We start from the raw sequence: 16,620 nt of genomic DNA on the forward strand, positions 1-16,620 counted from the left end.
CTGTCATTGTACTTTGCCGCGTCGGCGTATCCGACTTATCCTTGTTTTGGTCCTTCGTAGACCTTACGCAGAGCTTGCACTCTCGCTCGCCTCCTTTCTCTGTTGTATTAAGGGTGCATGTTTCTCGGGATGCTGGCCACCGTGATCTTCTCCCTCAGGGGTAGAGAAATCTGCTGTTTTCTGGACTCGTATTCGACTGGTTAGCCCATGCAGTCTTCTTAGCATGTCCCTGCCCGTTGTCAACCAAATATATGAAACGTATTTTTGGACGTTGGCGGAATGCTTGAAGCCCGCTTCACTTCTGCCGCGGGTCGGCCCGGTATTGCACTACCTCCGGGATCGGCCCACGCATTCCTGTCCACGCACCGTAATGCGGACAACACCGTGATGCGGACGTAAGCCGGCCAGGGTACCACCGTCTTGGGAACGCATGCGGGCATGTATACGAGGGCTAGAGGTAAACAGCTTCGCTGTAATAGCCATGTACAGTCAACCACAAAAGTTTGCGGACCACGCGAGCGCGTGGCCAAGAGCCTCTTCGCGACACTTCCGCTACGTCACCAGCGATCGACAGCAGCGCTACGTTGAAGACGCATCCCTCCTTAAATCTATGGCCTGTCTATTTTCGCACTGTGCGCAAATATTTTCTACCTATCTCTTTCAATTTGACGCGCTCTTTGTTAGCCAGGGCTACTTGCTTATATTTTGAGAGCAGAATATCAGTACAAGTAATCAGACAGCGTATTCTTCGGCTGTTATCAGTTCTATTTTCGCGTAGCCACGCTTTTTTTTTTTTTTTTTCGCGAGTGCGTGAGTGAGCGGTGAGGCAGCCATGGGACACAGATGCTTAGTCAGTAGGCAGAATTTTTCCGTTCCTCCCCCATCGCTAAGTGACAGTAGCGGCCGGGATTTGATCGCCTGCGCCCAGGTTTCGCTGCGCAAAGCCCGAACCACCGCGCTGCTATAGTGGTTACATTTAGAAAAATAAGAAATAATCGGGTGCGATGACTCTTTTTATAACCCTTTGCGACACGGCGTCCTCGTTTGGGGACTCGAACTTCGGAGGCGCGTCCCACGCCACGTGTTTCTTCAAATGACCTAAAACTCAGTGTGCACATTCGTGTCCGCTTCCTGATGGGACAACTAGCGGTCAGTTAACTTCATTGTCCTGCGTATTGCTGCAGATGATCACTTTGCTGGAGACACTACCATGTTAGACAATCGTTCGACGTGCCGCGTTCCAAGACCAACGTCAAGAGTATTTTTTTTCTCCGGTCGACACGAATACAACCGAAAAAGCAAGTGTGCATGCGTTTCGGGCCTAATAGTTGATTCTTTTTATGCAAGCATTGAAGCTGACGGATTTCAGAATAATTAGATAATGAGTTATACGCTAATTATTTTTTTTTTACTGAAACTCGCACAAAACAGCACATTGCTTCGTCTTCTTTCTTGGAATGTAATAGTGGGCGTCTTGAAATGATGCCATGCGCATTTGACGCATTTGCAGACAGTGCATCATAATTCGTGTCTGAAGGGGATGAATTTATTCACAAGACATTTACAGAAGTGTCATGAAACATAGGTCTCTCAATGATCTAGTAGGAAGTGAAATGTCCGCCGTTTTCTAGCACCTTATTGATGCGTGTGGGCATCGACTCGTACAAAGATTCAGTAATCTCCGGTCGACCGCGCAGGCTTTCCCATTCTTGTGCGATCGCTTGCCACAGCGTATCGGCCGTGCGGCCGCGGTTGGCTCGTGGGGACAGCCGTTTCTTCAACATACCCCAGACATTTTCTATGGGATTCAAGTCGGCGCCACATGGAGGCCACTCAAGCTGGCAAACAGCATGTTCTTCTAGCAATGACTGGACGATACGTGCTTTATGGATCGGGCTGCGGTCGTGTTGAAAAAAATAGCAGCCGTCGCTGAAGGGACCGTCCAGCGCATACGGAACGAGGTGTCTAGTGATGACGTCGCAGTACCGTGACGCAGTGAAGGGCCCTTCCAGACGCACAAGGGGACCAAGGCCATCTTTGCTGATTGCTCCCCACACGCTCACGGAACACCGTCCACTGGATAAAACACTGTGTGTAATTAGGCAGATATCTGCAAGAAATAGCATACAATTGGGTTCCAGCGGCGCGTCTAAAAATGTTGTGATTCCTCTTGCGTATGAACTTTATAATGCTGTTATAGAGTTGCAATAGAAAACGTGCAAACATCATTAGATAGTACTGAAAGACCCACTGGCAGCTTTTAATTAGCTTCAGAGTAAGTAGTACTATGAAACAATCGTTAATGTTTTCAACATAATACCACTACAGAAAAATCTCGTAATGTCCAAAAGCTCATTTTACGTGAAACATGTTGTGATGCAGAATTAGCTTCGTGAATTAACTGCCAATACACTGTAAACACACCTGCAGTTTAGTGGACGCCAAACCCGCTTCCGTTGGTCCCAGCGCGTGGAAAAAGTTGACTCGTCGCTAAAGATGACATCGCCCCATTTCTCTGTTGTCCAATCTTTCATTGCTGTAGCGAACATGAGTCGTTCTTGTAGCTGGCTGTCTGAGAGGCAGGGCTTCTGTGCTGCTACGAAAGACTGCAGGCCAAGCTCACTCAGCCTTCTTCTTACAGTCTCAGACGATACTGTGAGCGAGAGCGCTTCTCGGATATCCTCTGCACTTTGAAAAGGATCAGCCACGATGGCGGCCGTAATCAGGCGGTCCTCTTCCTCAGTCGTGGCCCTTGGACGCCCACTGCGCTCCATATCTGTGAATCTGTCATCGTCGCGGAAAGCTTGAATAATCCTATTCACGGCAGTCCGGCTCCTGTTGGTTCGGCGGCAGATTTCGCGCTGAGGTATTCCCTCTATAAATAAACGCACAATGTGCCTTCTTTCGTCAAGTGGAACACGCAGCGGCATCTTTCCAAATAGGCAATCACCACGTGGCCTGAAGCAACTCTACTACGTTTTCAGCGACTGATGCGAAGATGCGCCTATGTGTGAAAGAAAATTTTCTATGCATCCGCTTTTTCTTTATTTTTGATGACAGTGAAACACCTCCCTACCCTTTCTCTCAAGACGCAGAAGCAGCAACACTCATTGGACCAAGATGCTGCCAACCAAAGTGCGCCAGTAAACGTCGCGTAAAAAAATCGTCGCAGCGCTTCGTGAAACTTATCTACCCACTGGCACACCAGTCGACAAAGGTTGCAGTGATTGCTCCGATACTGCTATCAAGCCAGATATGTGGCGGTCTTATCGCAGACAGCGCTCTGCGTCAACACAACGAACTAACAATGTCATGCACGGGAATAAAAAAGTAACAGGCAGGCGAGTACCAAGAGGGCTCATATCCGGGAGAGCGCCCCTGTCGCCGCTAGGTGGCGTACCGCTAGGTGGCGCGGATAGGCAGTCTGGCACGCGCTCGCGTGGTCCGCAAACTTTTGTGGTTGACTGTACGATTGATCTCGCCACCTTTCATTAGAGTATTTTCGCTGAGCGCTTGCTGTCCGCGCCGCTCAGACCGGCATATGCTAGCAAATGCCACACAACCGCTTAGCGGGAACGATATTGCGCTTGCGCACGACGCTCATACGGGCAGCGGAACGAAGATCGCATCTCTCGCTCCGCTACAAAGCCGACTGAGCGTAGCGTGACAGCGTGTCTACTTGGCCTCTTCATCGTTTTGCCTATGGTTTTGCAGACGAGTTGATAGCACGTCGCTCGCGTCTCTGCAAGACGCGCTTTTTAAATGCGAAATCTACGCGGTTCCCTGCAGCATCTCGGAGCATGAAATCTGAGCGGAGCGTAAGCGGCGCTCTGCTAAAACTGTCTATTACATAGGCCGATAACTTTTCAGTCACCCTACGTATAAGCATCCGAGTATATCTGTGAAAGCTAGTACTTCAACCAGCAATTGGGCCGACGGGCGCTCTAATGCCAGGATAACGAAATTCCACTCACCTAGAACTGCAGTCTCATTACAAGCACGCTGTCCTGATTACATCATCTGTCTATTGCGTTACGGCACACAGCGCGGGGCAAGGCGAGGTGACATGAGGATTCGAGGAACCACGTTGGCAGGAGACGCGTGTGGTAGACAAATGCATATGTCACGGTTGTACGAATACTCTGAAGGCCCGCCTTTTTTTCTCCGACCTGTCTCGCCTGGCCTTGGCTACCACAGATATGTCCGGCACAGTTGTACCAGAGTGCACGGGTGCGGAGACCGTGCCGAACAAAAGCGCTTGTGCCTGATCGGCGGAATGCGCAGGGTGTATGTTTTGCGACGTTCTATTTTCATTTATCATCCATTTATCACGCGTGGCACACCGAGTGGCCAGTACTGGCGATAACAGCGGCGTACGAGTCATGTCCGAGTCAATGATGAAAAGGAAATGAAATGGTATACGTAATACGGCCCTAGATCTAAAACTGTCGACAAGACACAAGAGCACGCGGCGTCAAGACTACTCGCTTCAAGCGCCACAGCAGCTCTTGCACGAGGCACGATGCGTTGGCGCTGTGAAGAAACGTACCGTCAGACACTGCTACAGTGATCACGAAGCGGTGGTTATTGAACGCGCAGCGGTGACGTGGCGCCTGCCTTCCAAGTGCTAACGATGCACGCGCCTGGAGCCACGGCACTCGCCGCGCTTGGTCACGCTGATGACGGCAGTGGCTGCCAATGAGGCGCTCTGCGCTAGCTGTAGATGATAACCGATGGCAAACGTTTCCAGAATTTTAAGACATTGGTTGCCAGCGTGGAGACAAACATATGCCTGGATATAAACAAGCTCCGAAGCTGAGGCATGGCAGTACAAGTACAGATAAACATATAGGAACTACGTAGGTTTCTCTATGGTACAAGTGGACTGCTAGGTCGGGTCGCGGCAACACACGAACTCCCAGATATGCGTCGACACCTTGCGTCTCCGGCAAGATCTGGTCTAAGCCCGCAAGGAAGCTTCACGCCTTCTTATATATTTAAGAACGCTGAACTGTTCGACTGATGGTGAATACCTCAGTGAGAAAGACGTCGATCGGCAGGCTAAACCCGCACGTGGTTACAACGCCCCACCACCACCACGTGCGGCAGTCGCCACGGGGTGTCGCGACGAGCCCTCTCGCCGTAAAGTCCCTAAAAGCCGTCGGCGGCGCTGGCATCGAGGCGCCCTTTCTCGTCGGGGAGACGCTCTGACAAACCGTGTGCTCCGATTGGTCCGACGCCAGTGGGTCGAGTCGGAAATCAGGACCGCGCTTACACTAACTCGCTTCTGAGTGAGTGAATAAACTTTATTGTAAAATAAATTATTCAGCTGGCCTCATGCGAGGCTTCTGACAAGTCTGGACAGCGTCGAGCCGAGACATCAACGAATTCGAACTGGGTTCCCACTGCCGTCTGCAACAGCTCTATGCGTATTTCATGGATCTTATCGCTACCACGAGGTTATACTGCATAGTGCCTTATCTTGGCCTTGTCCCGATGCTGTTCCCGCTGCCGGCGCATCAATCGCGTCGTCACAGTGGTTCCGCGAAGGTCTCGGCGCTGGCGGGCCCAACCCGTACACTGCAAATGGGTCGGGCTGGGTCAACCTACCCATATGCAGTCGGGCTGACTCAGCCAGACTCGACACTCTTTCAGCTCTACTGGCTAGCGTTTTAACTTGACAGGCATAATCCAGCCCAACAAGCCGAGTCGACCTGCTTCCGTTTTCTACTGCAGAAATTACCCATTTTATCTAGTCCATCATCTACCTTCTTCATTTCGGCTCTTGGCGAACACACACGCGTGCAGTAAACTCTCCCATCCACACATACTTTTTTCCCACTGACACTCCTATGCTAACACATCAAAAATTAAGCAGTCGGACACTCCCCCAACTCCTCCCACGCAAGGGTTGTCGCGATACAGCAACTCTGCCACATTCTCTCATAAAAGTGAGCCAACCGACCGATTTTATTACATGCCCATGGGCAACTACATCAAAATAAAATTTACCAATGGCCATGAAACACATGTCGGGCAGTATGGCAACTTTAGGTTACGATACATTCACTTTTAATTTGGAAACATGAAAGCTGTGTGTGGGCTAGTGTGGCATTCTCAAACGCCATCTGTTTAATGGCCTCGCTTCAAGGCTTATTTGGCAGCAGGCATTGAGGACTTGAAGATCACTCCTCCGAAATAATTTATGACCCACCCAGAGGGTCATGAAGTCGTGCACCATTCTGTGACGGACACAATTGTCGGACAAAGAAAGCAGGCCTCTGCAAGACTCGAGTAAAAAAGATGTTTTAATCACTTTCGAGAACAGGTATTTCCACGGTGTTCCGAGACAAGTGACAGGCACGCCGTGAACTCGGTTTCATTCGTGCACAAGGAACACAAGCACGCAGTTTTCTGTCAGTCCATCCGACGCCCGACATAAAAGCAATGTGGGGGCCATAACGCATTTATTCACCACGGCGCCACCGCTCCACCCATCCACGGCAAGCCACGGCGCACACCTTCGCTGCTTCGTCACCTCGCCAGCTGCAGTTGGGGAAAACTTGTTGCTCAACAGGAAAAGGAAGAAACAAAATAAAGCGAAACGGGTGCAGGCAACATAATAGAAGAACAGGCAAAAAAAAAAAAAAAGGGATCAGAAGGGGAAAAGCAGTCTAACGCCTCTACACCAAAATGACCCATATAATGCAGGGTTCTTTATTTACATCCGGGCCGAATTCCTGTCTTTCATAAGTATTGTGAAGATCTCTACAGCGAAGGGTACTACAACGAATCTGCCTGTACAACGTAGGAACTGAGGTGTCCCGGAGATCCAATTTGTCGCTTTGCAACAAAAGCATGTGCTTAGAGTTTCGCATGCGAACAGCGAACGCAATTGACAGTGAGTGTTGCAAGTACTGCTGCATAGCTCCAGGAATTGCTCAACTTGTACTTGTTTCAATGCAGCAGCAGCAGGTGTTCTGGCCAATGAATACGTCGCAATTGATATGATGGCCTGCTAAAAACAGCGATGGACGACATAGTTAGGCCATCAAAGATAGGAAAGAGGCGAAGGTACCTGAAGGCAGCAGTAATGAAGAGCCTGAAGATGAATCAAGAATCTTGACAAGGTAGGCAAAAGCGGCATTCAACGTTGCGCAGCTATACCTTATATCACTCTCCTAGGCTTTGTCGCAAAGCGTGCTGTAAACTTTGATGCCACGAGGTCCGCTGCAGTAGCACATTCCTCTGAACGAAATATACAAGACAAACTTTCAGACTTGTTTAATTGAATGCATAGTAATCCATCATAAATATTTTATTTTTTGCTCAACTTGCTTAGCCTGCTCTGGAGAGCATACGGTGTGTGATTTACAACGAAGTGAACCGTAACACTACGGATTTTGGAGGGCCCTAGCATTTTGTTATAAAGGCGTTTGACTGTACCTACAATTTTGTCAATCTAACGCTCGCACAAGCTTTCTTCAGCCCAGTGAGCGAGATTTTGTCAGCATGGAATGCAACAAATTAGAAATTAAGAAAGCACGCAACGGGGAAACGTGCGGGCTGGTGGCAAGGAAACGCAACAAGCAAAACGGGAACGCACATGCATATGGCAGGGGAGCACATGAGGTATTTAGCGGCCTGATAGTAACCACAGCTCGCATGACAGCCTGTGCTGCCGATAAAAAAATAATAAAAAAAACGGGAGCGTGGTGTCTGCAACTTGGTAAAGAAAGTGGTGGGAGAGGTGGTCTAAAGAATGCAAGGAGGGCTGGGCAGGGGAGAACGAAAAATCTTGTCTTCGGTACTTGCGCAGACATCAGCATCACGGCATAGGCATGACGGCGAGTCCTGTCGACGCGTCACGAGAAAAACACAAGCGCGTTGCCGCACACTGACGGTCCATCACTGCAGCTCGTAATCTTGAGTTACAAAAAGACGGGAAGAGAAATCAATCACAGTAAGCAGACTGTCCTCTCTGCCAGCCAGCCGTAGTCACGTCGTAGTATCTTACAAATCTATATAAATTAAAAGACAGTTGTTTTTTTCTCTCTCCTCTTCACACTCCGCGAAACACCGGGTTTGCTGCTGCGGCCATGACTTGTGGCACTTCCCAGCTCAGATTTCGTTCAGCGCAAAAAGTACCTGGTCTCCGTCAGAATCATCGGAATCATCCGAATCGTCGGGTCCATCCTCGCTCACGTCCGAGAGGCTGAACGCCACGTCATCACCATCGTCATCGTCGTCTTCGTTATCATGCTCGTCGGCTTCCATGTCTTCTACTGAGTTGTGAACCAAAATGGGGAAAGAAACAAGAATGTGTAGATTAGGCAGGCGTTAACAAATGGCACAGTAAAAAAAAAAAAAAAAAAGTAATTCAACAGGCTTACAGAAACAAGTGGCATGTTTCATGTCGTCAACACAGAGCAAAGAATAGAAGAAATACCGCATTACAAAATGTTTTCATCAACATTCATTCTTTTTCCACTACCTCTGCTACACAATGGATTTAAGCACTCGACAAGATGCACATTCATTAACACTAATTATTATTCCATGTTCCTTGCTTACTGCATCCACCGAAAGTGCTGACTGGAGTTTATACACATCTCAAAATAAGATCACCGTAGACAATAGACTACTATGAGATATCAAAAGAAATGCGACCTTGGAGTGGCTTCACCAAAAGTGATCAACCCGGAATATGGTTCCTGCTCCTTCACTACAGTCGGTTAGCAGTGGATTGTGGAACCACAACAGGTGATGAGAATAACAAAATACAGCGGCAGGCAAAGGGACTGTTCCAAGCCACACAGGCATAGCTCGGAAACTTCTGAAGTGCACCTGGTGCAGGGAATTAGGTTTCCAAAACAACCAGTACAATGCCAACATTGGGCATCCCCAGCATTTTCTATTGCACACTACATCTGCTGTGACAGTGTAACATCAATGAAACATTGTTCCTTCAATAGTGCCTCCTTCTGAAACTTTGTTACCCCACACACGATACTTCTTCCAAGCTCTATTATTACCCAAGTTTCATTTGTTTTCAGTTGCAAAATGTTTCGGCACAGGAAATGCCAACTGCTGCCATGGCTTTACACCGTCCACATTGTCTTGCCCTTTCCGTGCCATTCACGAGCTGGGTTCTTACATGCCTTTCTGGTAAAAACGGCTAAGGACGAACTCGGCTCATCTACAGTATTTTTATTCTCTTGCAATTTTTATTTTCTCGTCGGCAATGCATTTTGTTTTCTCATGTACTACGGTTAAAATTCACTTTTTGCAAGGAATCGGTTGAAATTTAAAAAATGCTTAAATATTGTATACACTGCCTTTCATGAATGATTCCACATTAAAGAATTCAGCAATTTTTGGCCAGATTTCGGAATAATGGTGTTACACGGAAGAGGTTCAAGCACTGCGAAACAAAAATGACCAACTAAGCAATACCTTTATCAAACATTATTAGCAGCAAATAAACACAACCCAAGTTTGGCATGACGGCAGATGTGGCCCTCAGATGAGCAGGAATCACTTATCGTGGTTCCCAACCTCAAAGCTGAAAAGAGCCTTTCGGCTAAGTGAACATTTGAGTGAAATCCTCTGAAATGGTCTCACAACAAAAGCAACACTCAAGTTATCCCAGTTCTGCGAGCAATCTAAATATTTTCAACCCCTTTGGCTGCTGCTGCCAATTGCAGAAAAACAGCAGCGTGAAGTGCTACACAACATTGAGGCACAACATGTCTGCACAAGAAAACATGTCTGCAGAACAACAGGGAACAGGACACTGTCGAACAACGGCAAGACAAAATTTTATAAAAAAGAACGTTCTACAACAATGTGAAGAGGTTTACTAATCATTTGCGGCTTTGCAGCCTTTGTTTTTCTGTATTTTTGTGTGAATATTTGATCAGGGCTTGTATCTGTATGCCCACGCTGCAAAAATCCCTTTCTGGGATTGCAGTATCAATAATAATAATAATAATAATTCTGTGTACCACACAACTGTAAGCATACCGCATGTCTCAGTGCAGTGTATTCTTTGGACAAGAATAATAAATTTGTTTCTTACTGAAGATGCACTATTTGCGGCAGCGAAGGAATTGTGAGATGATGACAAACAAGCTCAATAACCCTTTCGTTCTAGAAGATGAGCTGAATTGGTTGAGCATTTGTACTTGCTGATAGTGCGGAACACGAGCTCAGCCCATCACAAATAGCCTTGACTGTTGACACAGTTTTGAAAATGGCTCAAGCTCATCCACTGCTGCGTGTGCCACTGCATTATGGTATCCACTGCATGATGGTGACTGCTTGACATCCTTTGAGCATAAAATTGAATTGTATTTCTCGTAATTTGTTAATGTTGTGTTGGTATGATTACCACCTAGTAAAAGCCCATAAGGGCTTAACAGTATTGTAAATAAATAAACACCAGTAGCACAAGTAGCTTTTATTGCGATAGCAATTATTTGGACACTCAAAAGCAGATTTCTGCCGTCGGCGTCGCCGTGAGGTTCCGTATGACGTCAATGGAGATGAAATCGTGGCCGCGCGCCGCCGAACGCTGTATGTGCGAGTGAAAGGGCGCGAGGGACGCGCTCTTTCACGGGGAGTGAACGCACGGCGGAGAACAAACGCGCGTTCTGCGCCGTGCTTCCTTAAGGGCTGCAGAAGTAGGCGTCTCTTTCCTCCTTTACAATCACCATATATGTAGAGCAAACGCGCCTTCTTCCGATGCGCTTGAGGCCGTGGGGGAGGGGGGGAAGGGAGGCGACGTTTAGCTGCGGCACCAAGTGCCTATTTATATCAGAGGCTCCGGCAACAGTCACCAACGCCGCACGCATTTTGAGCGAACGCCGACGGCGTCGACAACAGTTCTGCGTGTTGCCGGTGCTGCTGCATGTCCAAGTTTATACAGCTGATAAAGCTAATATCATTACTCCGTATAGCTCTACAAATTTGCTATCGCAATTGATGCTTCACCTTTCAGGTGAAACTGCGACAACTTTTTTCAAGGAAAACTACTTGAACAAGGCATTTCTTTTTGCTACTGCATGCGCTACACTTGACATTGAAAATGCTCCCCTACTCTAGCATAGACGTAGACAATACCATATTTCTGTGCGTTAAACCCACACACAAAAAAGGCCTTCTATGGGCAAAGTACCTGTTTCTTTTACAGGAGCCTTCTATAGTTCTGCAAGATGCAATATTGTATACGTTTATTTTTTGTAAAATGGTTTGTGTGCACTACTAAAGGCAAAAGGTAAACCATGCCCTTTCTAACACAACTTTAAAATGCTGCTTTTACAAATCCTCCGAGTTATTTGCAGAAATAAAGTTTCTTTTTAAAAGTTACTGTGATTTTTTGTACTGGTCCTTGAAGGGTTAATTAACAAAAATTCACAAATGATGTACCGAAATTAAGGACGTCGGTGTACATGTAAATGTGCTGCTTAAGCCATCGAATGCTCAAGACACGCCCATTTATACCAGAAATCCTGGCACTAGCATCAATTTCGACGTGCATCTGCACAACGTTCTATGAAACACATTAGTACTTCACATGGGTCACCAGAAAGGCTACTCTGCCCAGTGTTGGAAAGCGCTTTGCAGAATCTGAGTAGATTTCACTGCAGCAGGGAATAGGTTATGTGAAAACTGGTGCTAAATTAAATATAAACAGACTTGAGTAACGGCTAGCTTTAATTATGCATCTAATTTCATGCGCACTGAAGTTCTTGATCAAAAGGCTTATAGGCAACAAACTTTATCAGTGATTATCACACAACTCCAAAGAACTGCAGTGGTTTATGTTTTAAAGACAAAACTTCAGCGCACTACCGCTAAGAATATAATTAATTTTCACTGAAAGACCTTGTATGAGACATTAGGCTTCACAGCAGGCCGGCCAACATTACCTCGCAACAAAATATCCTGCCAGACCAATTAAGACAACACTGCACAATAAAATTAGCTCGGGCCAACTCCGCGGATTATTCTTGGGCTTAGATAAGTAAGCAACTGCAGAAGAGATTTGAGGCAGCATAAGCAACGAGTGCTTCCATATTGCGCTCAATGGCTTCATGTCATAGTTGTCATGTCATGTCAGGCTTCATGTCATAGGCTTCATGTCATCGTATTTTTAGTGCATTTGCATTGTACTATTGACACAAGTTCACATTCACCACTGGCATCTTGGACAATTGTGCTCAGTAGGTGGCCTCAACCAGCCACTGTGATGCAATAGTGCGACTTAGCGACTCAGGCGGCAAACAAGTGCTGGGGGAAACCCTGTCCGCTTCAGTGCCTTTCGCCTTACAGACTTCAAATAAACATCTAACAGACTTCAAATAGCGTGCTTCACTTCATTATGAAACGGTAATCGGCAAATGGGATTGAAAATCTGAAGGAGCATGACCAAGGTTTCAATGACTACTATGTTATCGCAAGACACCAAGACGCCACCCAGCCCATTTGTCACGCAAAATACGAACTTCTCAAAAGCAGGTTTCTCTTGTGCATTAGCGGCAATGTGCAGCAGCCACACAGGGCATTCTGTTCTTTGAACGTTGAAAGAATATGTTTGCTCGCGACATGCCCTAAGCACATGCCATTTCACATGCTCACAAAGGATATTGTTTGTTGGTTGCCCTTGGCAATTCTTCGCACTTGGATGCTGAAGCTTTTGCCCCTGCCTTGACACCAAATCATAACACACATACTTTCCTGGAAAGGTGACATGGTACACACAACAAACACGCACAAGACGGGCACCCACACATCAAAGCGATTTGCAGTCTCATTTTAAGAGCTACAGCTCTTAAAAGTGCCCTTCCGGTATGCAATTTGCATGCGGTGCGCGCATTGCAGCACACATTTACGGGGGTCTCTGATGCACACAAGTCACTACGAGTCCTGCAAAACATTGCGCACACAGCACACTGATGTGGCTACCTAATAATGCTGCACATATCACAGTACTTCAATCAAAGTGGCAGTGCTGCCCTCCAATCGGCAAGGAATAGAAAGCAGTTGGAGTCTAGCCTGTTTGTGGACACCAGGATTTGCGTTGGTATTCATGGCATCACACAGTGCACAGTTTGTGTGCAACAAATGTATCATGATTTATATTGGTAATAGAGTGTCTTTTGCCAGAGAGAATTCCAAAAGGGTAATCTGAACGCGTAGCACGGCTTCATTTTTTTTTATTGGGGTCTAACAATTGCCTATTGCCCAACAGAAATGAGGCAGCCTGTGGACACACACACAAGCACACACCAAATGCTTTTCACTCCAAAGAGAAGCAACATCAAATGCATTAATAAAGAACGTCCCATGTTAAAAGATACTACTGACTTGCCGGATTTCGCCCCTTCTGTCACATTAGAGAAAAGGGGTTAGCAAAACAGCTACTCACTACGTTTGCATGCATGACACACAAAGAAAACGTACAGCATGCCTTCAACAGTTCACAAAAACAGATCTAGGCAGCCTTGTAGCATCGCATACTACACCTCAATTTACTTAACTAGAACGTATATGCACTCAAACTTCTATAAACGTTACCTATTATGATACATCATGGGAATGCATTGCATTAATAACCAGGGGAAAAAGTGCGTGCGTGTGTGCACACACACACACACATGCACGCAGACAGCAGAGCAATGTTTGCTACGCTTTGCTCATTATGATGAGCATGACTGCTATTCTACACTTGATGCCATGCATTCATGTCAGAAGCTTCTGGATTTCAAAAGGTTATGTGTGTAACCTATTCAAATGAATATCTATTACACCAATTATTCCAATATCAGTTGGTTGTGGCAATACATAAAATTTTATCTTACATGTAGAATAATCGGTGACTTACGTACAGAAATAGCTCAAGAGACAATTTGTACCATTTAGATAAAATACGACAGGGACCTGAGTATTAGCGATTAACAAGTGGACATGACAAGCACGTGAAAGCATAATTGTGACTTCGTTAGGCTATCGCATGCATAGTCCTCACATTCCTGCGCCATCCAAGTAGCGCAGACTTTCTACACAATTATAATATCGTTACAGCACTGGACAGTCCAATCAAAAACCCATGTTCACGCAAAGATATTAGTCTTTCCATACCGCATGTACGGCAGGCTAACAGATGACATATTGATGTAAAGTTCGTACAGCTGCACAACTCTACAGCATAGGGCGACTTCCTGCCCACATGCTACGGTGATGCAAGGCCTGCTGCACATTTGCACAACAGCGATTTTTCCGGGCTCTATGACTTAACAATGGCAGAAACTCTTTAGCACAGGTGAAAGAAACAAGTGTAAGAAATACCGGGACCCTCGAAGTTCTTTTAGTTCCTCTGAAACTGCAACTGCTAACGCGAGCCGATATGCGGATGGTGGCTGATCCTAAGCGAGTCGATGAAGATGATGAAGAAAGAAACGAAGCCGCACCTTCAATGCATGCCGTGTCTTGACTCAATACAAAGCCACCTCAGCGACCAACTGAATCAGTGAGCTGTCTTCTTTCGAGGTTTCCGTCGGCATGCAAGAAGAGAAAGGATGCTACTCTAGCCATCCAGTATTGACGCGCTCCCTCACGTTACGCTTAAGAAACAAACACTAGCGATATATACGCACGACTGGACAAATCATGGCAATTAGGCAAAATGTCGAGTATTGAAAGCTCAATATTGATGGCGCGAACTTTGCAAACCACTGCTAGCGGGAAGCACGGGAGTTGTGGTATCGCTCCGCGGAGAGCCCCACCACCGGCGCCTCTAAAGACTTGCGGCGCAGGTGCAATCAACGCGACTGGCGACAAGCTCGGCGAGTCGTCTGCTATAGTGAGTCATCTGCTAAGGAGCGTTGCCACGAGTTCCCAGTGTTCCCGCTAGCAGTGGCCGCGCCTGTACGTTCATTAGCACACTAACATTAGAATTCAGGCTTTAATTGGACATGAAAATGTCCAGTGTTCCAGGACTTGTGTCCTGTATATGTTTACAAAACCCTGGTAGGTGCTGTATTTTTCAATTTGCCTTTTTTTCGCTATCAATTCGCTCACTCACTCATTTGCAGAAGCCATCAAATGAGATTCGTAGCAACTGGTCCTTGCCAGCACTGACTTACCGTCATCATCTTCACCGGAGTCTTTTCATTTACAATGAAAAAAGAAACAAAACAGAACATAAATTCTGGCTGCACACTTGTTTGCAACATCCAAAGCAGCATCCTGATTAAATGATAATGAATTATAGTGGCAAATGATTTTTCTTCCCCGTAAGCTGCCAGATGATGCTGCAGCCTGCTGCCAATTTTGGCGCTAACTCACCGTCGTCGTCGTCTTCATCGGTGTCCTCTTCGCCCATATTGTCAGACTCGTCGTCATCTGCATCCTAGAAAAGTAGTCAACAAGACCAGCTCATCGCACTGCAGTATCCCATGTCCAGCAATAAACGACTGTATAGTGTACTATAATGTTGGCAATGAAGTTGAAATGAATGGAGGGTCTCAAGGTATACTTTAAACTTCTGTGAACTTTAGGAACACCATTGTTGCTTTTAAAAGTGCAACTTTCTTGAACGAGACAAGACTTGAGATGTCTGAGCATTTAAGTGACCTAAGATGCACGCCGCATAATGTTTGCTGCCTTCTCTTCGTAACTTTGACACGCACATAAAGACAGACTAATTATGAACCAATTAAAGACTTGCGAAGACTTGCGTGTTCCACATTGACCTTGCCCTTCTTGCGAATGAGGCTAGAACACAACAACCACGTTTCGCGCTAAGGAGAAAGCCCTCGCGCACTCAATGGTTGAACCTTGATTTAGTTGTGTGAAGTTCTTAACCACGAAACAGCCTGTAAGACATCAAGCACATTTATCCGAGAACTTCCTGCAATCTCATAAACGCTACTGATCCAAGACCACTTAGAACTCTTGCCACATGCAACCTTTATTTTAGCTGCAAGCTGAAAGTAAAGCTGCTGCCGCTGCTGCTGCTGACCACACTGCTTCTGCCGTGACCCTGCTGAGCCGAAGAAAAAAAACACTGACCACTAACAGCATGTAGCTAGTGATAATCACTCATGCAGTAACTAGCAGCTGTAGAAACAGCATGCTGTGCACCTCGGGAACAGGGGTATTTGAACACCCGTGCAGATGACAAAGGGTAGACGGAAATGAGGCAATGAATCTCTCTCTCTGTTTCTCTCTCTACATGCAGGGAGTAACGAAATTGTGATGAACATCAGGTTTTCCTAAACACAAGACGCGGCGGAGATGGGGGAACTGCACAAGCGGTGGTCGCAGCAGCAGGCGGCAGCAGCGGCGGCAGCAGTGCCCGTGATGCCAAAGAGCGTGGCCGCAGCAGGAAGTGAGCGCTGGTAAAGGACAGCCGAAAGACAGTGGTGTTTGTGCGAGGAAGACGCGATTTCGTGACAAATAAAGAAACTATTTTTTGCGTTCCTTGAAAGTGCGGTGAAAAGCAAGCAGTTGTGTTTGATTCCCTCCCTACTTGGTGCCTTGTGCACCAAAGCTGCATAGCAGAACTCCTGATGCACACGCATGATGGGCAAGCCAGATTGGAGGTGATGGGGT

General features: G+C 46.7%; 1 protein-coding gene and 1 pseudogene across 7 annotated transcripts in view; one reads left to right on the forward strand and one right to left on the reverse strand.

The window, feature by feature from the left end:
- Window positions 1-225: 225 nt before the first annotated feature.
- On the forward strand, window positions 226-353 carry LOC119432088 (U2 spliceosomal RNA; annotated as a pseudogene).
- Window positions 354-6,292: 5,939 nt separating this feature from the next.
- LOC119466332 (DDB1- and CUL4-associated factor 1) overlaps window positions 6,293-16,620 on the reverse strand; it is a 98,335-nt gene continuing 88,007 nt past the window's right edge. The window contains exons 31-34 of one of the 7 annotated variants that reach the window (XM_037726838.2): window positions 15,352-15,415; window positions 15,150-15,170; window positions 8,149-8,285; window positions 6,293-6,546 (exon numbers count right to left, since the gene is read on the reverse strand). In XM_037726838.2, the coding sequence (XP_037582766.1) occupies window positions 6,535-6,546; window positions 8,149-8,285; window positions 15,150-15,170; window positions 15,352-15,415 (234 nt within the window). In that variant the 3' untranslated portion in view covers window positions 6,293-6,534. Of the gene's footprint in view, window positions 8,286-14,474; window positions 14,546-15,149; window positions 15,171-15,351; window positions 15,416-16,620 lie in introns of all 7 variants that reach the window. The other 6 variants (XM_037726843.2, XM_037726841.2, XM_049657788.1 and 3 more) reach the window with 6 other exon arrangements.

This window comes from Dermacentor silvarum, chromosome 10 (assembly GCF_013339745.2).
Source record: "Dermacentor silvarum isolate Dsil-2018 chromosome 10, BIME_Dsil_1.4, whole genome shotgun sequence".
In the NCBI taxonomy this organism is placed as follows: domain Eukaryota; kingdom Metazoa; phylum Arthropoda; class Arachnida; order Ixodida; family Ixodidae; genus Dermacentor; species Dermacentor silvarum.